The sequence below is a fragment of the Archocentrus centrarchus genome, chromosome 21, assembly GCF_007364275.1.
Source record: "Archocentrus centrarchus isolate MPI-CPG fArcCen1 chromosome 21, fArcCen1, whole genome shotgun sequence".
NCBI lineage: Eukaryota > Metazoa > Chordata > Actinopteri > Cichliformes > Cichlidae > Archocentrus > Archocentrus centrarchus.
This window is the reverse complement of record NC_044366.1, coordinates 24,704,718-24,720,833: the sequence shown is the minus strand read 5'-3', so window position 1 is coordinate 24,720,833 and position 16,116 is coordinate 24,704,718. Positions and strand designations below refer to the sequence as shown.

At 45.7% G+C, this 16,116-nt stretch overlaps 1 protein-coding gene across 1 annotated transcript; it reads left to right on the top strand.

Annotated features, from left to right (window-relative positions):
* Positions 1–1,338: 1,338 nt before the first annotated feature.
* uchl3 (ubiquitin carboxyl-terminal esterase L3 (ubiquitin thiolesterase)) lies at positions 1,339–15,678 on the top strand. Its single transcript, XM_030758532.1, is given in 11 exon segments — positions 1,339–1,475; positions 1,654–1,665; positions 3,145–3,273; positions 3,409–3,565; positions 14,409–14,494; positions 14,733–14,780; positions 14,870–14,945; positions 15,079–15,098; positions 15,100–15,138; positions 15,220–15,265; positions 15,268–15,678. Coding segments are annotated over 11 exon segments (762 nt in total). The 5' UTR covers positions 1,339–1,433; the 3' UTR covers positions 15,375–15,678.
* Positions 15,679–16,116: the final 438 nt, after the last annotated feature.

The following is a 16,116-nucleotide window of genomic DNA, read 5'->3' as shown; positions in this document are numbered from 1 at the left end:
GATAGGATGCCACCTGTGCAGTTCAGTCATGAAAATTCCTCACTACTAAATATTCCACAGTCAACTGTTAGTGGTATTTTAACAAAGTGGAAGCAATTGGATGACAGAATGACAATGACAGAAACTCAGCCACAAAGGGGTAGGCCACGTAAAATCAGAGCGGGGTCAGCAGATGATGAGGCGTATAGTAAACAGAGGTCACCAGTGGTCAATCACTACAGACCTCCAAACTTCATGTGGCCTTCAGATTGGCTCAAGAACAGTGTGTATAGAGCTTCATGGAATGGGTTTCCATAGCCGAGCAGCTGCATCCAAGCCTTGCATTACCAAACACAATGCAGTTGATGCAGTGGTGTAAAACACACCACCACTGGATTTTAGGGCAGTGGAGACGTGTTCTCTGGAGTGAAGAATCACACTTCTTGATTTGGCAATCTGATGGACGAGTCTGGGTTTGGCGGTTGCCAGGAGAACAGTACTTGTCTGACAGCATTGTGCCAAATGTAACGTTTGGTGGAGGGGGGATTATGGTGTGGGGTTGTTTTTCAGGAGTTGGGCTCAGCCCCTTAGTTCCAATGAAAGGAACTCTTAATGCTTCAGCATACCAAGACATTTTGGACAATTTCCACTTTGTGGGAGGTTGTGGTTTGTTCCAACATGACTGCGCAACAGTGGGAAAAGCAGGTCCATGAAGACATGGATGAGTGAATTTGGTGTGGAAGAACTTGACGGGCCTGCACAGAGTCCTGACCTCAACCTGACAGAACACCTCTGGTGAGTCTGTAGTCCTTTGACCTAAGTGCTATGCCACTACCACCCCGACAGAACACCTTTGGGATGAATTAGAGCAGAGACTCTGAGCCAGACTTTCTTGTCCAACATCAGTGTTTGAGCTCACAAATGTGCATGTGGAAGAATGTTAAAAAAATTCCCATAAACACTCCTAAACCTTGTGGAAATCCTTCACAGTAGAGTTGAAACTGTTATATCTGCAAAATCATATTAAACCTTATGGATTAAGAAGGAACATCACTCAAATTCAAATGAAGGCAGTATAGCGTACAAACATGAACAGTCTATGGCAAGAGGGTATTTATCTGAACCCCGCCCATAATTCTGGAATAGTCCACCGAGGCTGAAGATGGGGATATTACAATAACAAAACGATCATTTTATGGACAAAGAACCATATTAAAACTATATAGAGTAAACCTATTAATGCAGACATATATGTAACATGTCCAATCAAGTTCACGGATCTGGGCTTTGTGCAGTTATGGTTATTAATAAAGGTAAGCCACCCCCACGGATCACGTAGATGTCAAAGTGCGCCTTCCAGACGCGGAAGCGAATCACAGCTGTCAAACAGATTTGATTATAAATCGGACTCATCTCTCCATTAGCGGGAAAATATCACTTATCACTGCTTTAAAATGGATTCCCCACGTTGGCTGCCTCTGGAGTCGAACCCAGAAGTATGTTTTCCTGGTTTTCTTCAAAACTTATTCCTTTATCGAAGCCATTCATTCGCAAGCATGTGAGAGGTAGCTAACTCGAAGCTATCACAGAGAACAAAAGCTAAAGCCGTTGTTGCTGCTTTGCTAACACAAGAACAGTATCATTAACGTTTCCATTTGTGTCTTCTCGTTTCAGGTCATGACTAAAGTAAGTGTTTTCTCTTTGTATTTGCCGTTAGATTGCCAGAGTAGTCAAAGCAAATAAGCAAACCGGTGGGAAGCGATGCAAGGCCTTCTCAGAGGCGGTGTTACACCTGATGTTGTTGTTAAGAGGGTACAAAGCACAACATAATGTCGTACAAACAGGAGCGAAGACATTTGAGAAGCCCAAAGTTTTGTAATTTGTCCTGCTTGTAAATTCAAGACATTCACACCAAGTTTTCACCCGGCTTTTGCTTACCAGCTGCTTCACTCTGCAAATACAAGAGAAGTGTGTTGAGGACACACATTAGAGGAGTATGTTACACTTCATTGCACAGGTTCCTAGAGCTGTGAGTGTTTATATAACATGAATGAAAGAGTGTTTTATTGATGTGTATAAATTCTCAAAAGGAGCCGTCACTATGAAGCCATAGTCTATATAAAAGCAGGTGGTACAATACTGAATTACCAGTATATGGTAGATTTTGAGGAAATCTTTTTTTAAGTCTATTTTTGGGGGAAAGACAATTTAATGTTGTTGTTACTATTATTATTATTATATTATTGTAACCTCTGCCAAGGAGATTATTATTAATTATGGAGATTAAGTTTTGACTGAATTCTGATAACACTTTGTAGGGGTGTAGAGTGGGGTCATGTTAACAATCCATTAAAATTTGGCTCACATCCACCAAGGTCTTCAAGGTCAACTTAATGATTTATTGGTTGAAAATTGACAAAAACCCTTACAACTTACAAGTGTGATTTTATTGACAACATATAGAAACAATGTATAAAGATTTTAAAATATGTCAGTTGACCTCTGACCTCTTCAAGATTAATAGATTAATCTGAAGGTCAAAGTGAGAATAATGCTGTTTCTTCCTGCCATTGTTTGTATTGGCAACATTTAGGAAATGATACTAGAAGAAATTGTCAACTGAGTGTTTAGTTCAAATAAAGAAGGAAATTTCTAATTTCTCCAAAAAGTATTAAAATACATAGTCTGATTTTCTTAAACAAGAAATCATGGACCTGTTTTAAAGTTTTTATTTTGCTCTGTTATTAATACACTTTTTTAAAATAATTTAAAGATTAGATCAAGTTTGCTGTGGCTCCATAAGGATAGTGGTTTACACATTTGCTCTGCAAATAAACGGTCACTAGTTCAGTTCCAGCTGGAGAGACAAATCCCCTTTGGGGTTGCATCAGGAAGGGTATCCGGTGTAAAACCTGATCTGGCAAACATGCGGAGCTTCCCACTGTGGCGATTCGTCATGACAAGGGAGCAGCCAAAAGTAGCTGCAGTGGCATAACCTTTAATTCAGTGACAGCTAAATAAAATGTATGCTTTAATTGTCAAAAGTTAAATGTCTCAGACATGTTTTAGGTAGGTTTTTAGGTTGCAGTCATATTTTCAGATGGTAATAAGAAGCCAGCAATTACTTTTATTTTAGATTAAAAATTCCTAATTTCTTGTGTGTAGTTTGTCAGTTGTTTGGGTATGAAGTCAAGCTGGCAGTTTGGGGATGTGTATGGATTGGATCCAGAGCTTCTCAGCATGGTACCAAGACCAGTGTGCGCAGTGCTACTCCTCTTCCCAGTGACAGAGAAGGTACCTATTATCCAGTAGCATTTCTGTTAATCATAATTAATGTCTTTTAGTTATGCATATTTCATCTTAAGATATTTGCACCTACTTAGGAACATTGTTGGACCGATGTTTCTCCTGTCTGCTGTTTCTGTCCAGTATGAGGCATTTAAGCAAGAACAGGAGGAGAAGCTCAAAGATCAGCCTCAGGAGGTATCTCCAGGCGTCTACTTCATCAAGCAAACTATTGGAAATGCTTGTGGAACGATAGGATTAATTCACGCTGTGGCAAACAACCAGGCACTCCTGGAATTTGGTGAGTTTTCACTATTTTGTAATGAGGTTGCTTAATGTGATCATTTAAGACTTATGTATCCACTTATTTCTATACTCATGTATTTTGTTTGGTTTTGATGAACGACTTGTGCAAGATCTATTGCATGTGTATTAATGAGGTATTGGTTAAAGGTGGTATTGCAAGGCCCTGTTTGCTTACATTAGAGTGGCTAAATATTAGAAACTGATTTAAATGCAACACAGTAAGATGTTCAAATATATCTGTCAAGAACATAGACTCATCAGCCACTATATTAGGTACACCTTTGTCAGAAAGTCTCTTAATATTTCTGTTCTACTTTAAGGTTGTGGCTGTGATGCCCGCATTGTTTATTAAGTTCCAAGTTGTGCTTTATGCTTTGGCCGTAAGTGAGGGGGTCGCACGGCTTTACGACAGTCCCCCACATGACGAATGTTGCTGCCATTAGACATTTTCTCCATGGGTGATAAGGAAGTAGCGCATGCTAGCCGTGTGCGTTCATGCACAAACGTGAGTCATAACCTCTTTAACTATATTGGTGAATCTACGACTAAGTAGATTGGTGGAATAATGGTTATTGTTAAGTCTGGGAGTAGAGCAGCTGTGGGATTAGCCGTGCTTAGCGTCTATCAGTAACGAGGTTATGTTAAGATCGGCTATATATCGGTTATTGTTTACATTTCTTGTTTGTACTTTTATTAAGGTCATCACATTATCAGACTCTGTACCAAAGATTGAGCATGTTATGAAAGTTGCGTGTATTTACCTGTAACTACGTGTAAAGGCATGCGAGCTTCCCTCGTAGCGGTCGCAAGGGAAAGTCTTATTGCTGCCAGTACGTTATTTGGCACAAGGGGGCTCTGATGTCCACCAATTCATTTAGTCTGGCTAAAATGAAGTTGATGTGTATTATCATTGCCTGAGTCATACAGATGTCCTTATTTTGCCCTGTTCAAACTATCACTGTTAGATTTAATGCAACCAGATTATTTAGTTAATTATTAGAGTGTTGTTAGGATGATTGCTTTTCCCATAGTAGAAATTTATATGTGTATTTTTCTTTTACTATTCCATTTAGAACCACACACACCCACACACGCATGTGCCTACGCTTACATCACCATGTCCATATACTCTTTGGACTCACTCCTGTATGCCAAGTGCCATGCAACCTGTATGTGATCCATCCCTTTGACAAACATTAAAGTATATGTGGAAGAAACTCTCTGTGCCCTACTCTCTGATCGGAGTCCCTGTGCTGAGAGGAGCTATCAAACAGCCTCCCAGAGAAACCTCTCCAACAAATGGTCCTTCGAGCCCGGATGGGATAGCTGCCTTGAGGACAACATGGAGTTAAGGACCACGATGTCACCGACACATCAGCACGACCTAAAACTCAGCGAGGAGAGACATCCTCCAGCATACTTTGATGAATATGAGGTTGGATATCAGCCAAAATCAGTCACTCAGATTGATAAACCTATAGCAGGCACAGAGACTGGAGTGACCCGCGATGCTTCATCAGAGCAGCGCTCACCTTCCCGGCGATCATATGCTTCCGGGTCCCATCGTAGTAAACCTAGAACCCAGGTTAGTGGACATTCCACTTCAGGACGCTCTCTCATTACAGGGCTGGACTGATCTGCAAACAGCAATGCTAGAGGAGAGAATGAAATGTCTGGAGCTGGCAGAGCTACAGCGACAAATGGTGGAGGAAAGTCTGCTGAAAACCAGTGTCAACTGTTAGATGCCTGGGCACGGGAAGCCCTCTGTAAAAGGGAGGAACTCCTCATGGAACAGGAGAGACAGAGACGTCAATTAGACGATGAAGCTTGTGCGGCCCACCACACTAGAGAATCTATTACTAAACGACTATTGATGCAGCAGCGTCTAAAGGAGAAGGAGATGGAGCTGGAGAAAGCTTCCCTCATTGCAGCCTTCCTTAGGGATGAGGAGGCCAGCTGCATCTCAACTGGATCTTCTGGTGTAGGTGAGAATCACCTGTTGGAGCCGCACAGCCCCAGGAAACCAGAAGGATCAGCACAGCAGTCCGCACCTCAAACACAGCAGTATATTAAACGCAGGCTCTGGGGATGCTTTCCCACCTCCTGCAATTGTGCCAGCTGACATCTCAACCTCGAATGTTCTGCCCTTCCCTACCTCTGTGCCCTTGGCGAAGCGGGACGAACCTCAGCGCAGTCCTCGACTAAGTGTAACCAACCCTCCTGCTACCTGCCTCATTCCTGCTCCACCGCCTGTATCAGAGCATGGCCCCAATCAGCCCTATAGACAGCAGGAAGGTCCTGCCCGGCCTGTGCCCCCGAGAGCATCTCAGTCAGGGCCATACCTCACGGCCTGTCAAACTTTGGTGCACCCCGATCCGGGAGCCCACCCTGCAGGAAGGAGTCGGGCAGGTGAGCTGTAATCCTGTTGTGCCACCTGTCAGGCCAGGGATGCCTTGGCCCCCCTTTGACACCAGATCTTTGCCAGGGACCAACCTGATAGAACTGCTAATTGCAAGCTCATACGGGATCCCTAAGCCAACCCTACCCTACTTCACCAGCGGTAAGAAAATCTGATTTTGCCCTGCTTAAGATGGCTTTGGACAGCCTGCTTGATAGCCATGCCCATCTCACAGAACCGTTTAAATATCAGATTCTCCTTGAGCATTAAGACTACCTAGTGCTCACAAACTGGCACAAGCTTATATGCATGACCCCCTGCCATATACTGCAGCACTTCAGGCTCTCCAGGACAAATATGGCCAACCTCGGCAGCTTGTCCAGAGCGAGTTGGGTGCTATCCTGAACTCTCCACCAATAAGATTCGGGGACCCTGAAGCTTTGAAAATTTTGCTCTTGCAGTGCAGGCTTTAGTGGGCATGCTTCGGTCTCTAGAAGGGGAGAATGGCTATGAGCTGCGTTGTGGCTCTCATGTCGATAAGTTGATGAGCAAGCTACCAGCCAGCTATAGAGATGGGTTTGTTGAGTACAGCCTCAGCCATGGGATCCTGAGAACGGGGACTGACAAACCTACACACTGCCAGATTTCTCTGCCTGGCTGCAGGTGAAATCACAGGCAAAGCGCATCTCCAGCAGGGCAGCTGATATGTTTCAGGATCAGACCAAGCAAGTGAATAAAGGCAGGAAACTGCAAGGACACCCCTCCACGGTGTATTACAACACCAACGTTCGGACTGGGGCCGCACCGCCACTGGAGGCCAGTCACAAGATCACTCCCACCAAGGGGAAGGTGAAATTCAAAACCTACTGCCCATATTGCGACAATCGGGAGCACAATCTAAGTCTGTGCTCCAGATTTAAGACATTATCTGCAGCTCAGATCGCAGAGTGGATTAAGGATAAAGGCTGCTGGCGCTGCGGCCGGAACCACACACCTGATGCGTGTACACTCAAGACTCCCTGCAAAGTTTGCAAGCAGCAGCACCTTACAGTACTACATGACGTCCATCAGCAAGAGCCCAGAAAGTCTTGATGGTTGGAACCACTCCAGACACTTCTACCCTCTATATTAATCGTCCAGATCGACGGCAGAAAGTCCTGCTAAAGGTAGTAAAGGTGCATCTTTATAACGCTGAACACTCAATGGAAACCTTGCTGTACTAGATGATGGGTCTGAGCGAACCATCATCCTGCCACCTGCTGTACAACATCTCAATCTAACAGAGGAGGCAGAGACACTTCCACTGACTGTCCGCCAGGATGTGATCCACCTACAGGGGGCATCAGTGTCATTCGAAATCGCACCAGCCCATGACCAGGGAGCAAGTTATCAGATCCATCACGCCTTTACAGCAGAGAAATTGGCCCTCTCCGAACACAGTTATCCAGTCGAGGCACTCATGCGTAAATATTCACACTTGCAAGGGCTCCCACTCTCGCCAATTGACAAGGTACAACCTCTGGTTCTCATTGGTTCAGACTTTCCCCACCTACTGATTCCAACACAACCAGTAGTATCTGGTCCTACTGGAGGTCCGTTGGCGGTCTGTACACGTCTAGGGTGGGCACTGCAGGGTCCAACCACCCTAGCTCAGCTTCCTGTGGGTGAACAACAGTGTCTCCTTACCTCATCCCCCACCTCTGATCTTCTCCAGCATGTGGAACGGTTGTGGAAGGTAGATGTACTGCCATATGCAAATGTGAAAACTGCTACCCGTTCAAAGGAGGACCAAAAAGCTCTCGAATTGCTTGAGCAGGGTACTACGATAGTGGAGGTGGAGGGAGTAAGAAGGTATGCGACGCCCCTCCTCTGTCGCAAGGACAGTCCTATTCTCTGTGCACCCAAGATGGCACTATTGCCTCAACTCCGTAGCATTGAACGGCAGATCGCCAAAGATAAGGAGCAGGCGGAGACCTACTGTCAGGAAGTGCAGAAGCTGGAGACAGCTGGCTATGTTAAACAGCTATCCCCTGAGAGTGTGGATTCCTCCCATGAGTCATGGTATCTACCTCATCATGTAGTGCATCACAATGGCAAGGCTAGACTTGTATTTAACTGTTCATACCGATACCAAGGCCAGAGTCTCAATAGCCAGTTACTGCCAGGCCCAATCCTGGGCCCATCACTTCTTGGGGTCCTCCTCCGATTCAGGGAACATACAGTGGCCATAAGTGGCGACATCAAAGCTATGTTCCACCAAATCCGTCTGCTGCCACAGGACAAACCTCTACTTTGCTTCCTGTGGAGAGCCGCCAAAAGGGACATGGAACCGAATGTGTACGAGTGGCAGGTCCTCCCTTTTGGTACGACATGCAGTCCCTGCTGTGCTACTTACGCCCTCCAAAGACATGTCAGGGACAACAGTCAAGGCAACGAAGACATCTTGGATGTGATAAAGAGAGCCTTCTATGTTGATAACTGTTTGCACAGTCTCACATCCACAGCAGAAGCAAAGGCCCTTATTGATCGGATGCGAGAGTTGCTCGCGACAGGAGGGTTTGAGATTCGGCAGTGGGCTAGTAATGTTCCATCAGTGGTGGAACATCTCCCTGCAGAAGCCAAAGCAGCCACCGTAGAGCTATGGCTTTCCCAGCACAGTCAAGATCCGGAAGAACCAGCTCTAGGCCTCCGTTGGAACTGCCTCACAGACTGCCTTGGATACAGACATCGGCCCATGCAGTATTCCCTACCAACACTTAGAAATGTCTACAAGGTACTGGCATCACAGTATGACCCCTTGGGATATCTCATACCATACACCACCCGGGCTAAAGTTCTTGTTCAAGATCTTTGGAAAGTTGGAGTTGGATGGGATGAGCAGATCCACCCTAAGGCTCTATTGGACCGGTGGACACAGTGGGAGGATGAATTAAAGTGCTTGCCACAGGTGGGGATGCCGAGATGCTACGTCCCACCAAATACAGACACTGGCAGACTGGAAAGAGAAGCCCACATTTTGTGATGCCTCTGAAAGAGCTTATGGAGCAGTGGCCTATCTGCGTACACAGGATTCTCAGGGCAGAGTTCATGTGGCATTTGGAATCGCGAGGTCAAGGGTAAGCCCACGTAAGCAAATCTCCATGCCACATTTAGAGCTGTGTGCGGCCCTTGCAGGAGCACAACTAGCTAAAGTACTGAGCTATTGCTTGGGCCCAGTGATATTACCCTATGGAGTGACTCTACCACAGTTCTGACCTGGATCAAATCTGACTCGTGTCGGTATAAAGTCTTCGTTGGTACGAGGGTTGCCGAAATACAAGATCTTACTGAGGGGTCGAACTGGAGATACATAAACACCGCAGACAATCCGGCTGATGACCTTACCCGTGGTAAGACCCTCCTTGAACTGAGTCAACCAAACCAATGGAACCAGGGCCCACCGTTCTTGCTCATGAACCCTTCTACCTGGCCAACATTACAGGTAGGCACAGCTCCGGAGGGAGACGAGGACGAGCTTAAGGGGGCTGCATTCTGTGGAACTATCACTATAAGCACCCCGCAGACAACGATTCCTCTCACGGAGTGTGGCAGCTGGGCTGAAATTTTTAAGGCTACTCATCAGTTTCTGCACGGGGCGGCCCCTGATCACCATAGTAATACTATGACGGCTGCAGATGTATTAGCTGCTGAACTGAAACTTCTGAAACAGGCTCAAGCTGATAGCTTCCCTGAGGAAGCACAGGCTCTAATAGCTGGTAAGCCAATCCCCAGGCAGAGCCGCCTGTTGACACTTGCTCCTGAATATGATGCAGCTGCTGGGCTGATTAGAGTGGGAGGAAGACTTCGGAGAGCAGAGGATCTGGATCTCGATGCTATGCACCCCATAATCTTCGATCCAAGTCACCCTGTGACAAAACTGATGATCAAGGAATACGATGAACAGCTCCTACACCCCGGGCCCGAGCGAGTGTTTGGTGAGATAAGGAGGAAGTATTGGATTTTGCGAGGAAGGGAGTCAATCAAGCGGCACCAGCACCGCTGTGAAGAGTGCCGAAGATGGCGGGCCAATCCGGAAATTCCTCAAATGGCAGATTTGCCCACTTAAAGGCTCCTTCTGTACAAACCACCCTTTTGGTCTACAGGAGTAGATTGCTTTGGCCCATATAACATCAAAATAGGTCGGCACACTGAGAAGCGCTGGGGTATAATCTTTAAATGCATGACGATGAGCTGTGACATCTTGAATTGTTGGCAGCATAGATACAACGCCTTCCTCATGGCCTACTGTCCGCTTCCGGCGCGCGCGGGCAGGCGGCAGCCGTTTCAGCAGCTCCTCCGCGCTAATTCCGTGCTTTCTCACATTTGATTAGTATTTATTAGATGTGTTTTTGTGTTTTTGTGATACTGTGTATGTGCCGCCCTCTGCTAACGCTGCTGCAGCCTGCGATGTCCTCCATGCTACCACAGCAGACTCCACACACAACACCCACAGGCCCTCTTTCTCATCTCAGGGGACTTTAACCACGTCTCCCTGTCCACTCTCCCCACCTTCACCCAGTATGTCACCTGCCCACACAGAAATACCAACACACTGATCTACTGTATGCCAACATCAAGGAGGCATAAAGATCATCACCTCTGCCTCCCCTGGGGCTCAGATCACAACCTGGTTCATCTCCAGCTGTGTACAAACCCTTGGTAACAGAGAACCAGACACACACAGTGAAGAAATGGTCTGAGGAGACTGAAGAAGCTGAGAGACTGATTTAGCGCACTGTGTGGGAAGAGCTTTGTGCCCCTCATGGGGAGGAATTGACAGCATCACGGACTGCATCACAGATACATCAATTTCTGCGTGGAAAACACTGTGCCCCCAGGAGGGTACGGTGTTTTTCAAAACAACAAACCCTGGATCATCTGAAATAAAGGCTCTCCTGAAGGAAAGAGAGAGCCTTTAGATCAGGAAATAAGGAGGAGTGAGAGTGTGCAGAAGGATCTGAGAAAGAAAATCAGGAGGAAAAAACATCTACAGGAAGAAGATGGAGGACCAGCTACAGCAGAGCAACATCAGTGGGGTTTGGAGGAGTTGAACTCAATTTAGGCCACAACCAGCCCTAGGGTTTGTGGGGACTTAGAGTGGGTGAACAACTGAACCAGTTCTTTAAGTTTTGACCAGCCACCCACCCCTCCCCCGCCCAGTCCCCCCCTGCTGTCAGCCCCACCATCTTTAATGACCTTTCTTCTTCTTGGGACCTCACACCTCTCAGCTCTCAGCCATCACCCACCTCCTTCACTTCTGAGGACTCCATCTCACAACCCCTGTCCCCCACCTCCCTCTTGTCCCTTTCAACTCATCATGTGAGGAAGGAGCTACGTAAAATCAAGGTGCGAAAGGCTGCTGGTCCAGACGGCATCAGCTCCAGGCTCCTGAGGTGCTGCGCAGATCAACTGTGTGGCATCATGGGATACATGTTCAACCTGAGCCTGAAGCTGGGGAAAGTACCACAACTGTGGAAGACCTCCTGTGTGGTACCGGTACCAAAGACCAAACATCCAAAGGATCTTAGCAGCTACAGGCCGGTAGCCCTGACATCGCATCTAATGAAGACCCTCGAGAGGCTGGTCCTCAACCATCTACGCCTCATGGTGTCGTCTTCGTTGGACCCGCTGCAGTTCGCCTACCGGCCTGGCATCGGGGTGGATGACGCCATCATCTACCTCCTGCACCGAGCTCTGACCCACCTGGAGAAGCCTGGAAGCACTGTGAGGATCATGTTCTTTGATTTCCAGTGCTTTTAACACCATCCAGCCAGGACTTCTGAGAGACAAGCTGGAACTGTCAGGAGTGGACCACCACATCTCCGAGTGGATACTGGACTACCTCACTGACCGCCCACAGTACGTGAGGACACAGGGCTGTGTCTCTGACAGGCTGGTCTGCAGTACGGGGGCTCCACAGGGAACTGTGCTGGCACCGTTCCTCTTCACCCTCTACACTGCAGACTTCTCCATCAACTCCCCATGCTGCCATCTGCAGAAGTTCTCTGACGACTCTGCCATAGTTGGCCTCATCACAGGTGAGGATGACTCAGAGTACAGACAGTGGACTCAGGACTTTGTGGGCTGGTGCCGTCGGAACCACCTCCTGATCAACGCCGCTAAAACCAAGGAGCTGGTGGTGGATTTCCGCAGGTGCAGACCCACCACACGGACACCGGTGAACATCCAGGGAGTGGACATTGAGATAGTGGACTCTTATAAGTACCTGGGTGTTCACCTGAACAATAAACTGGACTGGACTCCCAACACTGATGCGCTCTACAGGAAGGGTCAGAGCAGACTCTACCTGCTGAGAAGGCTGAGGTCTTTTGGAGTGCAGGGGGCACTCCTGAAGACCTTCTATGACTCTGTAGTGGCATCAGCCATCTTATATGCAACAGTATGTTGGAGCAGCAGCTTGCCTACAGCTGAGAGGAAGAGGATAGACAAGCTCATCAGGAAAGCCAGCTCTGTCCTAGGATGTCCTCTCGACTCAGTGCAGGTGGTGGGAGACAGAAGGACTCTAACCAAAATAACATCACTGATGGACAAAGTCTCCCACCCCATGCATGAAGCTGTTGCCGAGCTGGAGAGCTCCTTCAGTGACAGACTGCTGCATCCTAAATGCATAAAGGAGCGTTACCGCAGATCCTACCTCCCAGCAGCTGTAAGACTTTATAACCATCACTGCTCCCAACAAAAACCACAATAGCCTACACAATGTAGGATAATATAAAGATAATATAATACTGAAATAGTCCGGCTGAAGGGGTCAACACACAGGCACAGCAGGGACAGGGGAGAGAGGGTGAGAGGAGGAGGAGGAAGGGGAGCGGGGGGGGAGGGGAGGGATAGAGAGATAGAGAAGAGATAGATAGAGAGAGAGAGAGAGAGAGAGAGGAGATTAGCGTATAAGAGAGTAGGATAGAGAGGGAGAGATAAGGATATATATTATTAGTGTAAATTATTATATTTATAATAACTGCGGCTGCTGTTACACCCAAATTTCCCCTCTGTGGGACAATAAAGGATGTTTCTTCTTCTTCTTTATCGCCCGTAGAGGCAAGCCCTTTGAAATTCTGTCTGATAGAGGCACCAACTTCAGGGGGGGAGAGGCCGAACTTCAGTCTAGTTTGGCAGCTCTCGAAGCCCCCATCAGAGAGCAGCTGGCTGGGCAGAAGATTGAATTTCGGTTTAATACACCGGGCTCCCCACATTTTGGTGGTACTTGGGAACGAGAGATAAAGTCTGTGAAGATCGCTCTTCGAGTGGTGCTTGGGGGTCAAACTGTCACAGAGGCAGTCTTGCGTACTGTGCTAGTGGAAGTGGAAGGAATCATCAATGCAAAGCCTCTTGGATATGTCTCTTCGGATATCGCTGATCCGGACCCAGTCACCCCGAACCTACTACTCATGGGCCGCCGGGATGCTTCTCTTCCCCAAGCAATTTAGCCTCCAGTGAACTGTTGGGCAGACGGAGATGGCGTCATAGCCAAGTTCTGGCAGATCATTTCTGGGCCAACTTTATCCGGCACCACCTGCCTGACCTACAAATGCGGCAGAGGTGGCAGAGGGACAGTCATGGAGTAACCACTGATCAAGTGGTGATGGTGGTCGACTCTCAACTACCTCGAGCACAATGGCCTATAGGCAAAGTGGTTGAGGTCTGCCCCAGAGCAGATGGTCGTGTGAGGACTGTCAAGGTGGACATTAAAGGACAGACATATCTTTGGCCTGTTGCCCGACTAGTGAGGCTGTCGGCATGGGAAGATGATGGAGACAGCAAACTTGATAGACTGTAGACTTTCTGTTTGGAAGTGCAAATTTGCTACTGAAATTTGGGGGCGGCTGTGTCAGAAAGTCTCTTAATACACCTTTCTAGCACTCTACACCTCTTTCGCCATGAGTACTGCCTTTATTCTTTGTGGCACAAATTCAACAAGGTTCTGGAAACGTTCCCCAAAAAATTAGAAATTGATATTCAACATGCAGTTGAACAGATGTACCAAACAAAGTGGCTGGTGAGTGTATGTGCAAAATCTCAAGAAAGGTAGACTTGGTACTTTGTTTACGTCAGTTACTATGTTAGACGGGGTAAGAAACTATTAAAACAAGCTTGATTTTTGAAATATTCAGACCAGCCCATCTGACACCAGCAACCATGCTGCACTCTTACTGATGCTTTGTTTGAACTTCAGCACATCTTGACCATGTCTACATGCCTAAATGCATTGAGCTTCTGCCATGATTGGCTGATTAGATATTTGTGGTAATAAGCAGTTACCTAATAAAAAGATTCCCAGGTGTAAATCTAATTTTATTTATGCTTTTTGCTTTTCTATAGATTTAATAAGTTTTTTTTTTTTTTTGTTTTTTTTTTTTCTTTCTTTCTTTCTTTACAGAACCTGATTCTCCTATTAAGAAATTTCTTGAACAAACCTCTAAAATGACCCCTGAGGAGAGGGCTGCCTTCCTGGAAAAAGATGAGGTAGGAAACATGTCCTTGTTTGAGAACAGGGTGACAAAGTTTTCAACACACATTGTTGCATGTGAAGGACAGTACTAAGAATTGTGTAACAAACTTGTCACAAGAGGGGATTGTCGTACTTGTTACCTCTTATATAATAAAGTCGTGAATATTGTGTCACAAACCAGAAAAAAGAAAATGTAACATGCAAAAATCTGCAGGAGAAACATTCAGCCTCTCTTCCTGCTTTTTCTTTCAGAGTATACGTGTTACACATGAATCCAGTGCACAGGAAGGGCAGACTGAGGTTTGTATTGGACTGTCAGTGTTGTGTGTGTTGTGTCAGGGTTTTTTGGCATGCTGTGTGCTGAACTGTTTGCTTCTTGTCTGTCATAGGCCCCAAGTTTAGATGAGAAAGTGAATCTGCATTTTATAGCTTTTGTGAATGTTGGTGGGCACTTATATGAAACGGGTAAGTTATCCACAAAATGGAAGTGTTATATTTAGTAGAATCTGTTACATTGTTCATAGCTGTCGCTTCATTTCAACCTTTAGTACTAGAAGATTTTAAGCCTTTTGTTTTTATTTTTTTTATAAATATCTAGATGGCAGCAAGTCTTTCCATAATTGTCCATGGAACAACCTCAGAAGATACTTTCCTTGAGGTGGACATGCAGATAAAACTGAGAGACTGATAAAAATAACTGTAAGCTTAGCTGCCTTTCATCATTGTCCTCCTCTTCTAGGATGCTGTAGAGGTTTGCAAAGTCTTCATGGCTCGTGACCCTCAGGAGTCCGTTTCACCATCATTGCCCTCTCTAAAGATTCATACCTGAGGAAACAACTCTTTTTGACCCTAGAAACAAAGACAACATTACTGCCAAACATTCTTAAGTGCTGACTTTATTGAATTTTGTTTGTTTCAAATGCTATAGCAAGTTGAAGTGTGGGGGGAAAAAATGTCAGGGATAACCTTGTAAAGTAATTTTCACTTGTGTTGTCCATAGTTGTTACACAGTTAAATTAATTCTAAAGCAAACTGAGTGCTGCTTGCCACTAAAGTATTTCTCATTAAGATCAGAATCTTCTGCTGACATCTCTAAATGTCATACAGATATTGGCTGTACTATCTCAACACTGCACTACGGTTTGTTTTACTTTGCGTTTGGCATTTTAGTGAAGAAGGAAATTTATCAAAAGTTTCAGTAAGTTTTTTTTTTTTTTTTTTTTTTTTTTTTTTTTTTAACTCCGACTTCAGTGACACATGCTGTACGTAGTGATTTTTTTTTGTTTTTTTTTTGTTTGATTTGTTTGAATGATAATCTAATCACGTGCTCAACACAAGCATAAGAAACACATTTTGCAAGACTATTTCATTAATAGCTTTAGGAAATAAAATAATAGGCCTAATGCTGTTGGATGCAAGTAATGGAGTTAAAAGTGAGGCTCACTAAACACAGGACTATACATCTGTGTGGAAGGTGCCTACATTTTTGTAATAATGTCAAATAAATGCAACATTTATTAATCACTCTTGTGGATTTTTTTTTTCTGTTACAAGACCATTAGCTTTTTACTTTGACACATACATTCATGTGAAAAAAACATACATGCATTCATGTGAGTACACCCTTACTGTTCCA